At 48.3% G+C, this 21,904-nt stretch overlaps 1 protein-coding gene across 3 annotated transcripts in view; it reads left to right on the plus strand.

Moving 5' to 3' along the window:
* LOC129709600 (uncharacterized) overlaps positions 1 to 21,904 on the plus strand; it is a 55,550-nt gene that overhangs the window by 24,884 nt on the left and 8,762 nt on the right. For all 3 annotated transcript variants that reach the window (XM_055656051.1, XM_055656052.1, XM_055656050.1), the window contains 4 exons: positions 1,851 to 2,026; positions 3,260 to 3,413; positions 10,970 to 11,192; positions 20,517 to 20,756. In XM_055656051.1, coding sequence (XP_055512026.1) covers positions 1,851 to 2,026; positions 3,260 to 3,413; positions 10,970 to 11,192; positions 20,517 to 20,756 — 793 coding nt within the window. The remainder of the gene's footprint in view (positions 1 to 1,850; positions 2,027 to 3,259; positions 3,414 to 10,969; positions 11,193 to 20,516; positions 20,757 to 21,904) is intronic.

Below are 21,904 nucleotides of genomic sequence, written 5' to 3' on the forward strand. Positions count from 1 at the left end.
ACTAAACTATATCGTATAGTAATAAAATAAATGACCAGGCATTATGGTTTTGGCTGTATCGATTGAAGAATTAAAGCTGTGCATTACATTGACATCGACAGTAAGGTTCACTTGCAACCTCTTCAGTAGGTGGACGGGACCTTGAGTTCACAACGCAAGGAGCTGTAGTAACACAACGGGTCAGGCAAAATCTCAGGTCTGGACCCTTCTGCAGTCGGACAATCCAGCATTTGCATTTTCTAAAGAGATGCTGCCTGGTCCACTGTGTTACTCCAGCACTTGATGTTTTTTGGTTCAATATTCCAGCATCTGCAGTTCTGTTTGTCTACCCTGAGTTAATAACTCAAATGAAAGCTGGGATCTTTGACTGTGCACCATTCCTCTGGTTCTGTAGTAAACCATCAGACACTAAATTATCTGGAATGAGTTTTGGTCCCATGTTATAGCAAAGATGTTGTCAAGTTGGAAAGAGTGCAGAGAAGATTTACAAGGAAGAGGAGAAGGATGTTGCCAGGACTCGAGGGCCTGAGCTATAGGGGGAGGTTGAGCAGGCTAGGCCTTTATTCCTTAGAGCGCAGGTGGATGAAGGGTGATTTTATACAAGGGTATGAAATCACGAGAGGAATACATCGTGTAAAGAGTAGAGGAATCGAGAACTAGAGGACATAGTTTTAAGGTGCGGGGGGAAAGACTTAATGGGAACCTGATGGACAACGTTTTTACACAAAGTGTAGTGGAACCAGCTGCTGGAGGAGGTAGTTGAGCCAGGTACTATTGTAACGCTTAAGAAACATTTGATATGTACGTGGATTGGATAGGTTTAGAGAAGTATGGGCCAAACGCAGACAGGTGGGACTTGTGCAGATGGGTGGGCAAGTTGGTCTCGTGGGCAAGTTGGTCTCGTGGGCAAGTTGGTCTCATGGGCAAGTTGGTCTCGTGGGCAAGTTGGTCTCGTGGGCAAGTTGTGCCGATTTTCTGGCAACTGGTGGTCCGGCACCACCTGTTATCTGGATAAATTTACGAGACGGTATTTTAAGTCCCACCCTGGAAACTCCCACGGCAATGTGGTGCCTCGGCTGGGTTGCCTCGACCTCATCAGGACTTCCACACTGATTAGTGGTTGGAATTCGCTCCCTGCAGACGAGGCTCTGGAACTCCGGACTGGACTGAGCCGGCAGATCCATTCCCATAGCCGACTTCCGAGGCCGACTTTGCCCCAAGGCCATGACCTCGGTTGGTCCGGCAAAACTGATAATGCGGCAAGGGTCTGGAAGCAAAGGTGCCGGAAAACCGGTGGTGGACTGGTACATATATAATGTAGCAGGAGCAATTGAATTGAATTGAATTTCCTTTATTTCGTGCCTGCAGTCATACATATAATAATAAATGACAGAAACACACAATAAACACAAATTTAACATCCACCACAGTGAGTTCACCAGGCACCACCTCACTGTGATGGAGGCAAAAGTCTTAAAGTCTCTGTCTCTTCTCCCCTTGTTCTCCCTCTGTGCTGAGGCGATCCAGGCTTCCGTTGCTGTGACCCCGCCGGGTGATGGTGAGTGAGTCCCGCGGCTCAACCATGCTCCGCGAATGGGCCGGTTTAAGCTCCGTGGCCCGGGGTGGTCGAAGCCGCCGAAGCTGCCGCCATCCAGTCCAGCGGACGCAGCTGTAGTTGCGGGAGCTCCGGAAAAACAGGTCACCAACCTGTGACCTGCGAGCTCCCGATGATGTTGTACACTGGGCCCGCGGCCGAGCCCCAAATTCAGGTCCCGAGCCCCGAAGTCAGGTGTTAAATATTTGTAAATTGCTTTTTCCACGTTATTCCTGTCTATTTACTCTAATCACAGATGGGATTATTCAGAAATTCATTCGACTTCAAGAAGAGAGTAAAGAGTCTACACAGAGAATCGCGATGATTGAAAAGGACATTGAGTATATTAAATTGGAACTAGCTAAGATGCAGACAGAGTGGCAACACAGACAGCAACAGGCACTAACGGAATGGAGTGAGACTGAGGGTCAGGTAAGCAAACTGTTTGATTCTTTTATTTGACAGTCCCTGATTAAGGACCCTATGTATGATGTCCAAAGAAGGATCTCGACCCGAAACGTCACCCATTCCTTCCTTCCAGAGATGCTGCCTGTCCCCTGTACCCGCTGAGGCCGTTATGGAAACAGCCCAGCATATTTGTGTCACCAGAGGCCGTGCATTTGGAAATGTTCCAAGCCCACTGATGCATCCGTCACCTCAGAGTCACCAGTGAGCCGTTTTGATGCTCTTTTCATGTTCCAATCCCCCTCCAGATTGCATGTAGAGTTGCATAAGTTAGGTCTTTATTCTCTGGAGCGCAGAAGGTTAAGGGGGGACCTGATAGAGGTCTTTAAAATGATGCAGATCACCAGTGAGACAAGCGTCCTTTGAGAATCTCTCCTCTCTGGGACTCCAGAATTAAGGGACAGTCTAGGGGTAAGCCCCGGGGGCCTTCTTTTCAAGGTGTAGAAAGGCATCCTCCCAGTGGAAGTGGTGTCGTTCATTGGTCTCATTTAAAAATCCTGGATCTGAGTTCCCAGGGTTTGGTACGAGTGCAGGCAAGACAGGGGGAAAACAATTTGTTCGGCATGGACTTGTAGGGCCGACACTGTTTCCGTGCTGGTGGTTCCCCCTAGGTTCTCCCTGCGCGGCCGGCTACATGACGGGGTTTGGCAACCGCCAATATAGTGGCACCTGGCCAATATGGACCGAATAAAAGTTATCAGCAACATTTGTACAACTAAGCACAGGCACAACTAATTCCTTTAAGGAGCCATATAGTGTACACGTTACAGCCTGAATGTGAACTAGCAGACCAACTATCCCTCCCCATTAATAATGTGTAGAAAGGAACTACAGGGGCTGGTTTAAAGCGGAGATAGACACAAAATGCTGGAATAACTCAACGGGTCAGGCAGCATCTCTGTTGTTTCGGCTCGAGATCCTTCTTCAGTCTTCCTCGACCCGAAACATCACCCATTCCTTCTCTCCAGAGATGCTGCCTGTTCCTCTGAGTTACTCCAGCATTTTGTGTCTGCTCTCCCCATATATATAGATGTGTTAACCGATACTTTTCTTTCAACACATGGGTGGTATTTTGTGCAGATCTACTTTCATTAAAAGTGATATTGTTGTTATTTAATAAAACTCAGTATTGACGAATTGGTGATTGGGAAATAACACAATGGTGATAACGAGTTTCCTGTTACTAATTGCATCCTTCAGCCTTATGAGGAGATCAGCGCGGAGGCAATGCAAACCGTGGATGTGGATCTTCCTCGGAAGTACAAGATGGTGAAAGAAACCCCCCAGGCCCAAAACTTCACCTGCCGACAGAGGAAAGATTATTCCATGCGTGATGAAGTGGACTACCCATGCAGTAAGTTATGTAGACTGGCGATTCTCAGTGAAAGGGACTAAATAGTCAGTGGATATTTTTAAGGCAGAGTTAGATAGATTCTTGATCAGTACAGGTGTCAGAGGTTATGGGGAGAAGGCAGGAGAATGGGGTTAAGAGGGAGAGATAGTTCAGCCATGATTGAATGGTGGAGCAGATTTGATAGGCCGAATAGCCTAATCCTACTGCAATCACTTATGACCTTATGACTTTATGGATTGTTACTGAAAACAAGTCCAGGGTTAGCACATTATTAACACATCCATTGTTTCCAATACAAACTGGGGGAGACTGTGTGCTGCCTGCTAACTAATAGGACTGGAGTCGGCATCCAACATGAGTTGCTTTGCCTATGATCTGTTTTAGGAGCTGCTCCAACTTGAGAGAGGGTTATTCTACTTAAATCTTGCCTGAACTGAACTGAGCGATGCACTGTGGCTGGCGGTGGTGGAAGTTGTTGCGTAGCTTCCGATGAGGAGCACAAAACACAGAAGTGATTCTTTGTGTAAGAGAGTAGGTGTCAAAGGTAGTCACAAAGTCCTGGAGTAACTCAGCAGGTCAGGCAGCATCTCTGGAGGTAAGAAACCGAAACGCCACCTATTCCTTTTCTCCAGAGATGCTGCCTGTCCCGCAGAGTTACTACAGCATTTTGTGTCTATCTTTGGTGTAAACCAGCATCTGCAGTTCCTTCCTACACAGAGTAGGTGACAAGATCTTCCAGGGCATCACCCGAGCTCAGGATTGAACCAGGGTTTCCAAGACTAAGACAGCAGCTCTACAAGCTCTCTGTGCTGCCCAAGGCTTGAGTGAGTTGTGGGCTAAAGCCAGCTGGTTCATCACAATCCATGCCAGTATGTTGCCAGCTGCTCTTGTGGAATCTTCATGGAGAACAGGGTAGTGTAAATCTTCACAGAGCTCACTGTGGGGAGACCTGCCCACAGAGTCTGGAGCGAGGACAGTGATCCAAGCAAAATCAACAGTAGTGGCACGTGGTGGCACAGTGGTGGCACAGTGGTGGCACAGTGGTGGCACAGTGGTGGCACGGTGGTGGCACAGTGGTGGCACAGTGGTGGCACAGTGGTGGCACACATGGTGGTGGCACAGTGGTGGCACAGTGGTGGCATAGTGGTGGCACAGTGGTGGCACGGTGGTGGCACAGTGGTGACATGGTGGTGGCACAGTGGTGGCACGGTGGTGACATGGTGGTGGCACAGTGGTGGCACAGTAGTGGCACAGTGGTGGCACAGTGGCACAGTGGTGGCATAGTGGTGGCACAGTGGTGGCACAGTGGTGGCACAGTGGTGGCACAGTGGTGGCACAGTGGTGGCACAGTGGTGGCACAGTGGTGGCACAGTGGTGGCACAGTGGTGGCACAGTGGTGGCACAGTGGTGGCACAGTGGTGGCACAGTGGTGGCACAGTGGTGGCACGGTGGTGGCACAGTGGTGGCACGGTGGTGGCACAGTACATGGTGGTGGCACAGTGGTGGCGGTGGTGGCAGTGGTGGCACGGTGGTGGCACGGTGGTGGCACGGTGGTGGCACAGTGGTGGCGCAGTGGTGGGGCGGTGGTGGCACAGTGGTGGCACGGTGGTGGCACGGTGGTAGCACGGTGGTGGCACAGTGGTGGCACGGTGGTGGCAAGGTGGTGGCACGGTGGTGGCATGGTGGTGGCACGGTGGTGGCAGTGGTGGCACGGTGGTGGCACAGTGGTGGCACAGTGGTGGCACAGTGGTGGCACAGTGGTGGCATAGTGGTGGCACAGTGGTGGCACGGTGGTGGCACAGTGGTGGCACAGTGGTGTTACAGTGGTGGCACAGTAGTGGCACAGTGGTGGCACGGTGGTGGCATGGTGGTGGTAGGGTGGTGGCAGGGTGGTGGCATGGTGGTGGCAGGGTGGTGGTACAGTAGTGGCACGGTGGTGGTGGCACAGTAGTGGCACGGTGGTGGCACGGTGGTGGCACGGCGGTGGCACGGTGGGGGCACGGTGGTGGCACGGTAGTGGCAGGGTGGTGGCACGGTGGTGGCATGGTGGTGGCACAGTGGTGGCATGGTGGTGGCATGGTGGTGGCACGGTGGTGGCACAGTGGTGGCACGGTGGTGGCACAGTGGTGGCACGGTGGTGGCACGGTGGTGGCACGGTGGTGGCATGGTGGTGGCACGGTGGTGGCACGGTGGTGGCACGGTGGTGGCAAGGTGGTGGCACGGTGGTGGCACGGGGGTGGCACAGTGGTGGCACGGTGGTGGCACGGTGGTGGCATGGTGGTGGCACAGTGGTGGCACAGTGGTGGCACGGTGGTGGCACGGTGGTGGCATGGTGGTGGCAAGGTGGTGGCACAGTGGTGGCATGGTGGTGGCACAGTGGTGGGATGGTGGTGGCACAGTGGTGGCAAGGTGGTGGCATGGTGGTGGCACGGTGGTGGCACAGTGGTGGCACAGTGGTGGCATGGTGGTGGCACGGTGGGTGGCATGGTGGTGGCACGGTGGTGGCACGGTGGTGGCACGGTGGTGGCAAGGTGGTGGCAAGGTGGTGGCATGGTGGTGGCAAGGTGGTGGCAAGGTGGTGGCAAGGTGGTGGCAAGGTGGTGGCACGGTGGTGGCAAGGTGGTGGCAAGGTGGTGGCACGGTGGTGGCACGGTGGTGGCACGGTGGTGGCACGGTGGTGGCATGGTGGTGGCACGGTGGTGGTGCACGGTGGTGGCATGGTGTGGCACAGTGGTGGCACGGGTGGTGGCACAGTGGTGGGATGGTGGTGGCACAGTGGTGGCACAGTGGTGGCATGGTGGTGGCACGGTGGTGGCACGGTGGTGGCACAGTGGTGGCACGGTGGTGGCACGGTGGTGGCACCGTGGTGGCACAGTGGTGGCACAGTGGTGGCATGGTGGTGGCACAGTGGTGGGACAGTGGTGGCACAGTGGTGGCACAGTGGTGGCACGGTGGTGGCACGGTGGTGGCACAGTAGAGGCACGGTGGTGGCACAGGGGTGGCACAGTGGTGGCGCGGTGTTGGCACAGTCGCGGCATTGTGGAGGCACGGTGGTGGCACAGTGGTGGCACGGTGGTGGCACAGTAAAGCATGGTGGTGGCACGGTGGTGGCACGGTGGCGGCATGGTGGTGGCACAGTGGTGGCACAGTGGTGGCACAGTGGTGGCACAGTGGTGGCACGGTGGTGGCACGGTGGTGGCACAGTGGTGGCACAGTAGTGGCACAGTGGTGGCACGGTGGTGGCACGGTGGCAGCACGGTTGTGCAGCTATAGAGTTGCTGCCTTACAGCGCCAGAGGCCCAAGTTTGATCCAGACTACTGGTGCTCTCTGTACGGAGTTTGTACGTTCTCCTCGTGAACTGCGTGGGTTTTCTCCGAGATCTTGGGTTTCCTCCAACACTCCAAAGACGTACAGGTTTATAGGTTAATTGGCTTGGTATAAATGTTGGAATCGCTGGTCGGTGCAGACTAAGGTCGAAGGGCCTGTTTCCGCGCTGTATCTCGATACTAGACTAAACAAATCTAAACTGATCTAAACTAATCTAAACTAATCTAAACTAAACTAAACTAAACTAAAGAAGTGGTTCTCCAAAGCACGCTGGATAGAAATTATCATTTGTTGTGTCAGTATGTTTAAATGTTTAGATTTTTTTTTAATTGACTATTTTTAGCTGTTTTATAAGATACTTTTGCAATTTTGCAAATGTTTTGCAAATTTATTTATTTTTTGACATTTTAAAATTGCTTTCATTAATACAAGCTTCAGTCTTTTTCAAGGTTTCTGAATGTCAAAGTCAGCCAGTGAAACTATGAAGCCCTTCCCAGCTGTCAAATATGTTCTATGAGAGCTGCCGTTCACCTGCCTTGCACTGTACAGGGCGGCACGGTGGCGCAGCGGTAGAGACCTGGGTTCCATCCTGACTACGGGTGCTTTTTGTACGCCGTTTGTAACTTCTCCCCATGATCTGCGTGGGGTTTCTCCGGGTGCTCCGGTCTCCTCCCACGTTCCAAAGATGTACAGGTTTGTAAGTTAATTGGCTTTGATAAAATTGTAAATCGCCCCTAGTGTGTAGGATAGAGTTAGTGTGAACTGGTGATCAGTGGTTGGCATGGACTCGGTGGGCCGAAGGGTCTGTTTTCACACTGTATCTCTAAACTAAACTAAATAACACGACTAAATATCGCAGGCATTTTGATTGTGCAGAATGGCTGTAGCTCCGAGAATGGAGGAGCGATATAGTTTTTTCACTCTTGTTTGCTCTGGTTCTTGAACCTGCTGCCAGTTTACTCTATCTTCATTGTTTAGGTCCCTAATTTTTAGTTGCCTTTCTCCGTTCCTCTCTCACTCTCCTGTGCTCCAAAGAGAACACCCCAGCTTTCACAGTCTGTTCACCACCAACGACCATCTTCCCTTGAGCTATTCTAGTAAACATCATCTACAGCCACTCCAAGAACACATCTGAACACTAAGCTCCAGCTATGATAAAATATAACACTGTGTTTACGTTCAATATATACACCCCCTTTCCTCAGCCTGCCTGCATCCTCTTATCACTTACAGCTAATCTCCATTCAGCATCAAGTGCTGTCTGGAAATATAAATACGCATTGCTATTGATTCTTCCTCTACTCATGTCCTTAAAGCTCTGCCATCCTATCACCCACTTCGTAAAGAGGGTGTGTATCAGCAGGGATTAAAGGACTGCATGTTCATTGCACATTTTAACGTATTTTTTAATTCATTTTTTTAATATAATAATTTAATTTTGTACTTTTTAGTTTTTAGTTTTAGAGATACAATGTGGAAACAGGCCCTTTGGCCCACCGAGTCCATGCCGACCATCGATCCCTGGATAATAACACTATCCTACACACTCTAGGGACAATTTTATCAACAAATTAGCCTACAAACCTGTATATCTTTGGAGTTTGGGTGGAAACCAGAGATTCCGCTGGAAACCCACGCAAGTCACGGGGGGAATGTGCAAACTTCGTACAAAGCAGCCATGGTCAGGGATAAGAAACCAATGAACTTTCATGCAAAGGGTGGTGGGTGTATGGAACAAGCGTCCGGAGGAGGTAGTTGAGGCAGGTACTATCGCAGCGATTCCGAAACATTTAGCCAGGTACATGGATAGGACAGGTTTGGAGGGATATGGGTCAAATGCAGGTAGGTGGGACTAGTGTAGCTGGGACATGTTGACCAGTGTGGGCCAGTTGGGCCGAAGGGCCTGTTTCAACGCTGTATCACTCTATGACTCTATGACTCTGTGTTACTTGTAATATGGGTTCTTGTTAATGTAGTGACAGAGATACATAACACTACCATGGTCCAGAGGATGTAATTAGAGTCATAGAATCATTCAGCATGGAAACAGACCAACACGTTCCCATCGACTGTTGGGCACCCCGCACTTGGTCCATAGCCTTCAAAGCTAGGTGATTCAAGTGCTCATCTGGACACTTCTTAATTGCTTCTTCTTCTTTCGTGTCCTATGCTCTATAGTGGCTCGCCACTGCTGTACACATCATTGCGCTGCTGGAGTAGTGAGTGCAAGGTCCGCAGTAGTACCTGGGTTATCCAGCAATGGGCATTGTTGTAGGTGTTGCATTGTCTGGGCCTGTGTGCCACAGTCACAGGTTGTTGTACCCTCGATGTAGCCCCATTGTCACCCTTGACCGCCCGACCCCGGTTCGCAGTCGGTTGAGACGTCTCCAGTTCAACCAGTGTTCATCAGCACCTACTGGTAAGGGCCCTGCTGCTGGTTTGTGCCCATCTGGGTGGAGTTAGGGACAGTGGCTAATCTGTTCTTTCATATCTGGAGACGAGCTTCAGTTGGTGTTGTTTCCAATGGGGTGATGCAGGTTAGGAAGCTCTCGGAGGATTTTAACCACCTAGGAGGGGGCACATGGTTGTGTAATGGGTGCCTATCATCTGTCAGTTGTTTCAGATGTTCTGCCCTACTTGCAACAGCTCTCCTGATGTCTGAGGGAGCGATGCCAGCCAGTAGGTAGACGTTGTTTATGTCTATAGATCGGAGGCAACCAGTGATGCTACGGCAGCTGGCATTCAAGGATGAGTCTATCTTCTTTGCATGTGAAGATCTCTCCCAAGCAGGGCAGGCATATTCTGCAGCAGAGAAGCAGAGTGCTAAGGCTGTAGTACGTGCTGCTGTTGGGTTGGCACCCCATTTGGTGGTGGTGAGTTTGTTGAATAGTTGCTGGCAGTGACCCAGCTTCAATGAAGGTCGTTCGACCATCTAAACCTCCCAACCACGTTATCTAAATGTGACGTCACTTTCATGAACTTGGTATCTCTGTATCCAATACTCCGCAAGACCCTGCTATTCATGGTGTATATCCCAGCTTCTTTAGTACTACCAAAACCGAACACCTCACATTTGCCTGTACTAAGATAGACACATAATACTGGAGTAACTCAGCGGGTCAGGCAGCATCTCCGGATAAAAAGCATAGGTGACATTCGGGTCGAGACCCTCCATCAGACTGAGAGTCAGGGAGGGGGAAACTAGAGGTATGGGAAGGTTCTACCAGGTACAGAACAAAGTTATTCCTGGTACAGAACAAAGCAGAGGATGTCTCAAGAAAGGTGGAGCACATAATGGTCCATTTGTCTGTACTCAACTCCATTTTCCTTTTCACCCCATTTCACCATCAAACCTGCTGCCTAAGACGACCTTCCATGCTATCCACAACTCTACCACACCTCATGTTCCTATGAACATACACATCATGCCTTCCACCTCCACATCCAAGCCACATTACAAGCATAAAGGATCCCAGCACCGATTTTGTAGGAAACCACTACTCACAAGCATCCAATGACAAAGGTAACTGTCTCCCATCACCCTCTATCTCCTGTTGTCAAACCAGGTTTGGATCCAGTTGGCCAACTTTATGTGACAAGTTCACATAGGCTGATCCCATTGCGAAAACAGAACTGGAATTTAGTCTGGATAACTTGTTCAAATGTAGGACAAACCTGTACCACATGATTTTTGTAACATTGTGGACTATTTATTCAAAGTGTATATTTTCTTCATTGGGTTGTAAAATATTGCTCTGATGAACTCCATTGTCAGAGTGAGGCCAAGTGCAAATTGGAGGAATAGTACCTCATATTTCACTTGGGCAGCTTACACCCCAGCAATATGAATATTAATTTCTCTAACTTTAAGCAACCCTTGCATCCCCTCTCTCTCCATCCCTCCCTCACCCTAGTTGTCATACTACTTTATCCTGTCATCCTGTTGACTTCACTGTCTGTATCTCATTATTACCTCGCCCACACCAACAATGGACCATTGTGGGCTCCACATTCCCTTCACTATTATTGCTTTCTGCATATCTTCCATTCATTTGTCCCAAGCACCGTCTAAATCTCTCATTCCCCTCTCCCCTGACTCTCAGTCTGAAGAAGGGTCTTGACCCAAAACGTTACCTAATATCTTTCTCCACAGATGCTGCCTGACCCGCTGAGTTACTCCAGCATTTTGTGTCTGTCATTGCTCTGATGTATGTCTTTGTTCTGACAGATTTCCTGCCACAGTTTGATGACAGTGGTCAGACGGAGCTGATGCCGTTTACAGCCGAGCACTGTGATAGGGAGTGTGTATCATCCCTGCCCTTCTGCAGCCTTCCCTATGGAGCCAGTCGCCTCACCTCTGTGACAAGCTACACCTCCTACAGACGTGGACCTCTTCTCTACAGTTATGTTGCCAATGGAATGCAAACTAAAGAACGGCTGGATAAACATCCGTAAGTTCACAGATAACACCAAGATTGGCAGCGTTGCCTTTTACCAGTCTTGTGGTCATAAGGCATGCAATGATGGAATGGTGCAAGTTGTTTATATATATATATCCCCGCCCACATTTCTACCACAAGGATACACAGTTTCGCAGCGGTAGAGTTGCTGCCTTACAGCACCAGACCCGGGTTCCATCCTGACTACGGGTGCTGTCTATACGGAGTTTGTACGTTCTCCCCATAACTGTGTGGGTTTTCTCCAATACAATCAAAACAATACAATCAGTTTTATTTGTCACATTGCACATAAAGTGCAAGTGAAATGAATTTGTCAGCAGCGGTACAATGACAAAGAACACACAAACACAATAAAAATGTAACAGAAATTGGCCAGTCCTCCTCCATTTTCCCCCGTGGTCGGGACCTCAACCCTCCGCACCCATCGCAGCGGGCGTCCAGATGGTAAAAGGACAAGGTAAAAGTCAAGTTAAGTCCAGGATCGGCTCTTCCCCACCGGAGATCGCGGCTTCAGGCTGGTGTAGGCTGCAGGCCGGCGGTCGAAGATTTAAAGTTTGCGCCGCAGCCAGAAGCACCGCAGCCAGGGCCGACAGATGAAGCTCCCCTCCAGGGATCCCCGGCGATGGTAAGTCACCACCGCGCCCGCAGTAGAAGTTGGCCACGGGACGGAGATAGAAGCTTCTTTTACTCACCGGGTCCCCAACGTGAGATCCCGGGCTGTAGACGCCGCGCCATCTGGAGCTGTGCAGACTGCGGCATCAGGCTGCCGGCTGCCACGGGCCAGCGAAACGGAGCGCTCCCCTCCGGCGAGCCCCAGCGAGGGCACACCAGCTCCATGCCGAGAGTCCACGCTGTGCCCGCCGCTGAAGCCCCGGGCGCATCTCCGGGAAAGGCTGCGCTGATCATCGCTGTTAAGCCACGGGGGAGGTGACCTGGAAAAAGTCGCCTCTCCGTGGAGGAGGCGACCGAAGCGGTTTGCCCCTCACCCCCCCACACCACCCCCACACAAAACGCACAGAGGAACATTAAAAACATACATTAAAACATACTAAAAAAACAAAAAATGTAGAAAAAAAATGGACACGCTGCTGACAGGGTGCCGGCTTGCAGTGCCCCCACCGACTGAACAATCCACGATCTCCGGTTCCCTCCCACACTCCAAAGACGTACAGGTTTTTAGGTGAAGTGGCTTCGGTAAAATTGTAAATTGTCCCTAGCATTAATGTGTGGGAATCGCTGGTCAGCACGGACTCAGTCGGCCAAAGGGGCTGTTTGTGTTATTGGTTGGTTAAATTGGTTGTGCTACATCGGTTGTGGCAGATAGGTGGTGTTGTGGATAATGAAGTAGATTTTCAAAGTCTACAGAGAGATTTAGGCCATTTGGAAGAGTGGGCTGAAAGATGGCAGATGGAGTTTAATGCTGGTAAGTGTGAGGTATTACATCTTGGCAGGACAAATCAAAATAGGACGTACATGGTAAATGGTAGTGACTTGAGGAATGCAGTTGAACAGAAGGATCTAGGAATAACTGTGCACAGATCCCTGAAGGTGGAATCTCATGTAGATAGGTTGGTAAAGAAAGCTTTTGGTGTGCTGGCCTTTATAAATCAGAGCATTGAGTATAGAAGTTGGAATGTAATGTTAAAATTGTACAAGGCACTGGTGAGGCCAATTCTGGAGAATGGTGTACAATTTTGGTCGCCTAATTATAGGAAGGATGTCAACAAAATAGAAAGAGTACAGAGGAGATTTACTAGAATGTTGCCTGGGTTTCAGAGAAAGGTTGAACAAGTTAGGTCTTTATTCTTTGGAGCGCAGAAGGTTAAGGGGGGACTTGATAGAAGTCTTTAAAATGATGAGCGGGATAGACAGAGTTGACATGGATAAGCTTTTCCCATTGAGAGCAGGGAAGATTCAAGCAAGAGGACATGACTTGAGAATTAAGGGACAGAGTTTAGGGGTAACATGAGGGGGAACTTCTTTACTCAGAGAGTGGTAGCTGTGTGGAATGAGCTTCCAGTGGAAGTGGTGGAGGCAGGTTCGATTTTATCATTTAAAAATAAATTGGATAGGCATATGGACGGGAAAGGAATGGAGGGTTATGGTCTGAGTGCAGGTAGACGGGACTAGGGGAGAATAAGTGTTCGGCACAGACTAGAAGGGCTGAGTTGGCCTGTTTCCGTGCTGTAATTGTTATATGGTTATATGGTTGTTAAAGAGCCTCTGCCTGCAATGGGTGTTTAGGATGAGACATTTTGTTTAGATGAGATATAACATGGAACATGCCCAATGAGTCCTTACCAATCATTGATCACTCATTCACACTAATTCTATGGGCTCCCACCTTTTCATCCACTCCTTACATCGTAGGGGCAATTTTACAGAGGCTAAATATCCTGCAAACCCACATAAGGTCATACGGAAGAGGAGTAGAATTAGGCCAATCGGCTGCCGTTCAATCAGGGCTGATCTACCTCTCTCTCCGAACCCCACTCTCCTGCCTTCTCCCGATAACCACTGACACCTCATCAAGAAGAATTCATTGACCTTATGGAACTATAAGTGGACACTTAATCCTCAAACCCCCAACATTTAATAGCATTGTATAGAGTATTGTAAATGTGTGCTTGGTAGGTGACACAGATTTGATGGGCTAAGGGTTCAGCTTCCGTGACCAGTCTGTCTCTGACATTATAAATCTAAACAGTCAAGTGTTTTTACATCTCCCGATGCTTTTACAGCGTGTTTTTACATCGCTTCCTTAGCTCCAACATAACAACAGCAATGGGCAACAAAAGTTCTTCACTGACTATACACAGTGACAAATGATCTTCATAGCCGAAGATTCTGACTGACATTCAATGTCAGTATTAATACAATATTGCACTATCACAACATAGGATAGGTTTAGAGGGTTATGGGCGAAACGCAGGCAGGTGGGACTAGTATAGATGGGGCATGTAGGTCTGTGTGGGCAAGTTGTGCCGAAGGGCCTGGTTTCCACGCTGTATCACACTACGGCTCTATGAATACAATATTAATGCGAGAGTTATGAATGAAGGCTTTTGTTGGGAAAGACTTATTTTTCCTAAATAAGACGATGATTTAGGCGGAGTCACACAATCCTTGGTGCATACTCTCCACTTTAATAAGATAATGCTTCATCCAAATTTGTTCAATTTCTCCTTCTCTTGATTCCCCTGCTATACAAAAATCTCATAAGAAGATTAAACCTGTGAAAAGTCACACTAAGTAGAACATTTTCACAAGGGCAGCACGGTGGGGCAGCGGTAGAGTTGCTGCCTTACAGCGCCAGTGACCCAGGTTCGATCCTGACTACGGGTGATGTCTGTACGGAGTTTGTACATTCACCCCGTGACCACGGGGGTTTTCTCCGGCTGCTCCGGCTTCCTTCCACACACCAAGGACATACAGGTTTGTAGGTTAATAGGCTTCAGTTTTATTGTAAATTTCTCCAGTGTGTGCAGGATAGTGTCAGTGTGCGGGTTATCGCGGATTCGGTGGGCGAAAACTGTAAATACGACTCTCACTTTGTCATTTGGTTACTGAACAAAGCCAAGGAATTGATCTTCCCATATTCCTTGTGGATTTGTTATTGCCTTGTTCATGTTCTGTGTAAAGAACAGCGTTCAAATCCAGCAGCAAGGGACGGCCATTTTGGATGAGCAGAGGACTGGATCTGGGAACACATATGAAAGCAAGGAGAAGCATTAGCACAGTGTCATAGTAACTGAGGCAAGGGTGAATAAGCTAAATGGTGAGACCACAACTCTGCCATGGTGCGATAATTCCACAGAATGTCAGCAATAAGAAGCAGACCTGATCACTACCTCCGCTGAGACTTCCTGAGCTTCGATCCTGAACCTTCAGATGCTGAAAGGGCTGTCAATGCACATGCTACGATAAAGTTGCAGCCTTACTTAGCTGTTTGGGAACGATGCATGGCCTCTGTGCATATATACTTATAGTTTTGTTTGGAGCATAGAAACAGGCTCTTTGGCCCAGCAGGGCTATGCCGACCATCGCTCACCCTTTCACACTAGGTACAAAATGATATGATACGATACGATAGAACTTTAGTTATCCCAGGAGGGAAATTGATCAGCCACCAGTCATAAAACACAAAATACATGAAACATGAAATTAAAGTGACGAGTGGAAAAGGATTGGGGATGTGAAAAGATTGGGGGGGGGGGGGAGGAGGGAGTCAGTCTACTCCACAACAGAAGGGGGAGGTGTAGTACAGTTTGGTAGCCACCCTGCCTCTGTAAAGACTCTATCCCCTACCAATTCCTCCGTCTATGCTGCTTCTGCGCACAGGATGAGGTGTTCCATACCAAGGCATCGGAGATGTCCTCATTCTTTAGGTCCCCTCTTCCATTATAGATGAGGCTCTCACTAGGGTTTCCTCAATACCCCTCAGCTCCGCTCTTGCCCCCCCCCCCCCCCCCCCGCCATTCGTAACAAGGAGAGAGTCCCCCTTGTCCTCACCTTCCACCCCATCAGCCGTCACCTCCAACGGGATCCCACTACTGACCACATCTTCCCATCTCCATCCCTTTCCTCAGAGACAGTTCCCTCTGCAACTCCCTGGTCAACTCGTCGTTTCCCACCCAAACCACCCCCTCCCCAGGTACTTTCCCCTGTAACTGCAGGAGATGCAACACCTATCCCTTTACTTCCCCCTTCAATTTCCATACAGGGCTCCTGACAGTTTTTTCAAGTAGGCAGAGGTTCACTTGCATCTCCTCCACTGTTCCAGCTGTCAGAGAGAGATGAGGGGGAGAGAGAGGGGAGAGAGAGAGAGGGGAGTGAGAGGGGAGGAGACAGTGGGAGAGGGGGGGGAGGAGGAGAGAGAGAGGGGGAGGGGGGGGGGGGGGGAGAGAGGGGAGGGGAGTGAAAGAGAGAAGGGGAGAGAGAGAAGGGAGGGGGGAGAGAGAAGAGGGGAGAGAGAAGGGGGAGACGGGAGTGTGGGGTTCATTTTCCCACACAAACCATAGGTGACTGGGCAATCTGAACCTAAGCACCAAGTTGAAAGTGGCCAAAGGTGCGCATCCCTCGGGACAACCCCCACACTCCCACGGCCACCCTCCGCGGGCTGTGGTCGGGTGGAGCGGAGGTTTGGGACAATCTTCATCCCTTCACAGTGATGTGATGGATGCGGAGGTCTGGACCAATCCCAGACAAGTCCCGCCCCCCGGCAACGTCATGTCCGTTTGTTGACTTTTCTGTAGAGCGGCACGCAGCTCATTGGCTTGTAGGCGACGCCATCTTTCAGGTAGGTGGTGTTTCGACAGAGAGGCCATACGGTGAGTTTGCTTTTAGGCGACGCAGCTTTTCGGTAAGTTGGCTTTTAGGCGTCCCGCCCCTTCGGTTAGTTGAAGTTTCAGCCTCGTTTCCATTCGGTTCTTTGGCTTCGACTTCTTTGCTTCGGCTTCTCGTCCGTCGGCGCCGCATCCGGGTACCGTGGTGGTGGAGGCAGATGTAATAGTGACATTTAAGAGACCTTTGGATTGCATATGGGTATGTAGGGAATGGAGGGACATGGAGTATGTACAGAGTATAAGAGTTGGACTTGGCATAATGTTCAGCACAGACATTACTGGCTGAAGGGCCTGGTCTTGTGCTGTACGTTCTATATTCAATGTGACACAGAACAGGAAGAATAATACAAGTGCACACAGTAGAATGGAATTTAAATAGTCACACAATGCATCCATCACCTTTAAGAGTTACATTATGTTATTGAATTTCAAAGATATGATATATTTGTATTTAATGTGTGTGTTGTGGTTGAGAGGAATGTACTGTGTCCTTCCAATTTAATTTCTTGGCAAGATTGACCAGAAACAAAATGTATCCAGTATATTTAAATGGAAAATTGATGAATTAGTTTCATGAACTTCATCAGAAGGGATTGAGCAAACAGCTCTAGATGAAAGTTGGTGCCAATGGAGAATGATGCATTCCTGCTGTTGCCATTGACTTAACTCTGGCTGTAGGCTGGGGAAATAGAACAAAATAGTGGTCTGAACCAAGACAAATGAACTGCTGGAGGAATGCACAGAGTGCTGGAGTAACTTGTGGAGCTTGTGGAGTTGTTCTCTCATCCTCACTGGGTAAAACTGCTGGAACATAATCAGCACCTCACAAGGAGGAGCAGTTCAAGAAGACCGTTCATGATACTCTCAAATACAATTTAGGATAGGCAATGGGCACACTGCCACAGTGGCGCAGGGGAAGAGCTGCTGCCTTACAGCGCCAGAGATCCAGGTTTGATCCTGACTGTATGGAGCTTGTATGTTCTCCTTGTTTTCTCTGGGTGTTCAGGTTTTCTGTCACGTTCTACATACGTGCAGGTTTGTCGGCTAATTGGCTTCTGTACATTGTGTCTAGCATGTAGGATAGAACTAGAACTGATCGCTGGTGGGTGTGGACTCGGTGGGCCGAAGGGCCTGATTCTAAACTAAAACTAATAGATATGTAATAAAGAACTGCAGACGGTGGTTTACACCAAAGATAGAAACAAAAAGCTGGAGTAACTCAGCGGGTCAGGCAGCATCTCCCAGAGAGAAGGAATGGGTGAAGTTTTGAGTCAAGACCCTTCGTCAGACTCAACCCGAAATGTCACCCATTCCTTCTCTCCAGAGATGCTGCCTGTCCCACTGAGTTACTCCAGCATTTTGTGTCTATCTTTGGTGTAAACCAGAATCTCCAGTTCCTTCTGACACATAATAGCTGGTGGGCATACCTGAAAAAATCAATAGAGATAGCCTTGTGTCACTAGGAAGGTGTGTGCCTTATTCTATCAACAGTTGCATCTTCTCCCATTGTGCAATGTAAGTTGCAGTTCTGGTTTCTTAGAGCCACATGAACAATTTCTGGACTTAAACATACTCGTGGGCTAAATTAGTTCATCTCACTGAGCTGTTGAAAGTTTCACCTCATCCTGCTCTTCCTGCTCCTTGCAGAGCCGTGGCTACAAGCTGCAACTTGATTGGGATGGGCGTTGAGGAAGTGTTAAAAAGGTGAAAGCACAGATTAAACTCGCTTGTCTTTGTTGGACGGTGGATGTTGAGGTGATGCAGACTGGGGTGGAGCTTTGATGCCCCCCATGATGAGTAGATGCATGAAATGTAATCAAGTAAGCAGTGCCATTCTCACAACAACAGTGAACTGTGACACAAGGATGACAATTCAACCGACACATCCAACAGAAAGCTACTCTGGACCAATATTAACTCATGCCTAGCCTTAATGTTGCGATTTTAAATCTGTGGTTCAAAGTAGCAATGTTACAAAATTTTGAGATTTAAAAAATCAAGTCTGCAATTTATCCCATCAGATAAAGCATAACAATAAGTTTAATTTGACACCAAATTCACTTTCATATCTCAAGTATTAAAAAAGTTATGACCATTTTCATACTGATGCCCCCCTATTGATTTTCAATGGATTACAAAAAAGTGATCTTGATAGTCAAAAGAAATTTGTAAGGAAAGATTAACATTTTTAAGTAGCTAAGTGTCCAAAGATTTCTCACACATTTACAACAGTGAACTGTTAAACATGAAGGATGACAATTCAACCGACACATCCAACAGAAAGCTACTCTGGACCAATATTAACTCATGCCTAGCCTTAATGTTGCGATTTTAAATCTGTGGTTCAAAGGTAAAAGAGAGAAAGGATCTACAGAGCAGACAGTGGGGGTTGATAAATGACAAAGCAGATATGGAGATAGATGGATGTCAATATGGATATGGTGTGGAGGGACATCCTTCCATGGGGGGGTACCTGTTTAAGGGGTGTGTGTGTTTGCGTGTGCATGTGTGCAAAAAAACAACAAGAAGCTGGTCAAACTGGTTAAACGAGCTAGCTCAGTGCTGGAGGGGAGAGTAGACTCTGGGATGGATGTGCTTGAGAGGCGTATGAGGCACAAGGTGCAGGTCATCCTGAAAAGCCCTGGGCATCCCCTCCATGTAATTCTGCAGAGTCAAAAGAGCACTCAGAACAACAACCGACTCCTCTCCCTGCCTTGTAGAACGGAGCGGTTCAGGAGACCCTTCACCCCTGCAGCCATTAGATTTTATAATTCGGACCTCTAGGCTGTAGGGGGATGCATTCTTGCAATTTTTAATTTTTATTTGTTTATTATTGGTCTTTTTTAAGTATTTATTGCTCTCAGGTAGTGTCCACAGTGTATTCTATGTATTTTCTGCCTGCGTTTGTTTTGAATCTGTGGATTGTTGGTTGGCGGCTTCTGGACATCTGAATTTCCCTGAGGGGATCAATAAAGGATTTATTTATCTATTTATTTGTTTATTTTATGTGGGCGTTTGTGCATGTGTGCCAATGTGCACGCTCATGTGTGTGTGCATATGTGTGGTGTGCATGTGTGGATGTGTGTTAGTGTGTATTTGTGCATGCACTCGTACTTGTGCATGTGTGTATATGTGCGTGCATGCATGTGTGTGTGCTTGCATGCATGAGTGGGTGGGTGTGGGTGTGCATGTATACATGCGCCTCAGTGCATGGGGGTATGGCAATTGGGCATGCAGGGGGTATGTGTATGTGCGTATTTGTAGCCACATATATTATGGGTGACGTTTAGGGAATGTTCAGCTGTAATGGATGTCCCACGACAGGTTTTGAGAGATGGAAATGGAAGTCACAGGAGATATAACAGAATGGACTATCACTAGAATGAGCGATAGCTTGCATCATTGTGATCTAACTCTTCAATAATGCAATTCAATTCAATGATTCAATGAGACTTTATTGTCACATGTAACCAGCTTTGATTTACATACATCCCAGTAAAATCACACAGCAGACCTCACCCAGGCAGTAAACAAGGGTCGCCACGTTTTCACACTGACAAAGTTACAAAAGTTCACTGAACATTCCTATCTAGTGCCGGCCGCTGCACGTGGCAGCAGGCAGCCCCCCCCCCCCCCCCCCCCCTCCCCTTCATTCTCGGAGGCCCCCTTCCACACAGTTTACACCAAAAGAGCTTCTGCACACTCTTGTTCGTTTGTGTGTTTGTTGGATGGTTCCGGTGAAGGCGCTATGCACACGGCAGCCACACAACATTCACTGGTCTTGTTCTTTTTGTTTCACTTTAATTGAATTTTAATTTTGACGTGATGTATTTTGACTTAATTTTGAGTTTTCCTGTACCTTGTGTGTTGTGACTGTCAGCTGACCAATTTCCCTCCGGGGACGAATAAAGTCTATCATATCGTGTTGTCCTCTGGTCATTTTTACATTAAGTGCGATTCTCTCTCATAGATTGAAGGTGGATGTCAGAAGAGACCAACCCTTGAAAGCATACGCACCACGCTCCATCTTGGATCTAAAGATTGGGCACAAAGTGAAGGTTATATTGCCGATTGGCAAGGTTGGAGCGGGTGTGTTGAAGTATATGGGTGCATTGCCCGGTGTGCCAGAGGTCTGCTTCGGAATAGAGCTGGAGGTTCCTGGCAACGGCCTGCGTAATGGAGTTTTTGCAGGGTGCTGTTACTTCCAATGGTAAGTAGAGCCCCATGGCAGCTTTGGCAATGTTACAAACCATTTCAATACCGGGTTATGGTTTAGAGCTTTTAGTTAGAGATACAGCATGGATACTGATGGATACTATGGAGACAGATATTCAAAATCAGAAATATTTGCTTGGGGTGATGCTGTTGATGGCTAAAAAGATGATAACAGTGCTATGGAGAATGGAAATGCCACCGAATTTTCAACAGTGGAGGGAAGGATTGGAAAATGTATACTTGATGGAAAGTATAACTGCTAAACTCCAGTTGAGGACGTGGCAGAAGGCAGCCTTTAATATTATATGGAAACCGGTACTATTACAAATGCCAAGATTGATTAAGGATATGAATGGATGAGCTTGCTCTGGTGCCTGTGAATAAGATGCTTTTATGATAGAATGTTAAGAGGATTTGATGCGATGATAATAGAGGTTAGGTGATTTGTATTTTGTCATTTTGCGACTGTCTTTTGTGTGTTTCTTTGTTTTGTCTGTATGTGTATTTTGTTATGTCAATAAATGTTGTTAAAAAAAAAAGAAACAGTACCTTCGGCCCACCATGTCCGCGCCAACCAGTGATCAGTAGGAAAGAAGTGCAGGTGCTGGTTTAAATCGAAGATAAACACAAAATACTGGAGTAACTCGGGAGAGAAGGAATAGGTGACATTTTGGGTTGAGACCCTTCTTCGGACTGGTGATCACCCGCACACTGACACTATCCTACATACTGGGAACAATTTACAATTTTTACCGCAGCCAATTAACTTAACTTGTCTTTGGAGTGTGGGGGGGGGGGACTGGGGCACATGGGGAAAACCCAGGAGGTCACGGGGAGAACATACAAACTCCATACAGACAGCACTTGTAGTCAGGATTAAACCCAGGTCTCTGGCATTGTAGGGCAGCAACTCTACCGCTGTGCCACCGTGCCGCCCCACCTTGTTTGCTTTGACAAATGTGTTAGCACATTACATGTCTGTGTATACATAATACATAATACACTGTGTGTGGCATAATACATAGAACATTATAACAGAAGAACAGGCCTGTCAGCCCACAATGTCTGTGCCGAACATCCTGCCAAGATTGTCATTTATCTGCCTGCAAGTGACCCATATGCCTCCATTCCTTGCATATCCAT

The sequence above is a fragment of the Leucoraja erinacea genome, chromosome 26 (genome assembly GCF_028641065.1).
Source record: "Leucoraja erinacea ecotype New England chromosome 26, Leri_hhj_1, whole genome shotgun sequence".
NCBI lineage: Eukaryota > Metazoa > Chordata > Chondrichthyes > Rajiformes > Rajidae > Leucoraja > Leucoraja erinaceus.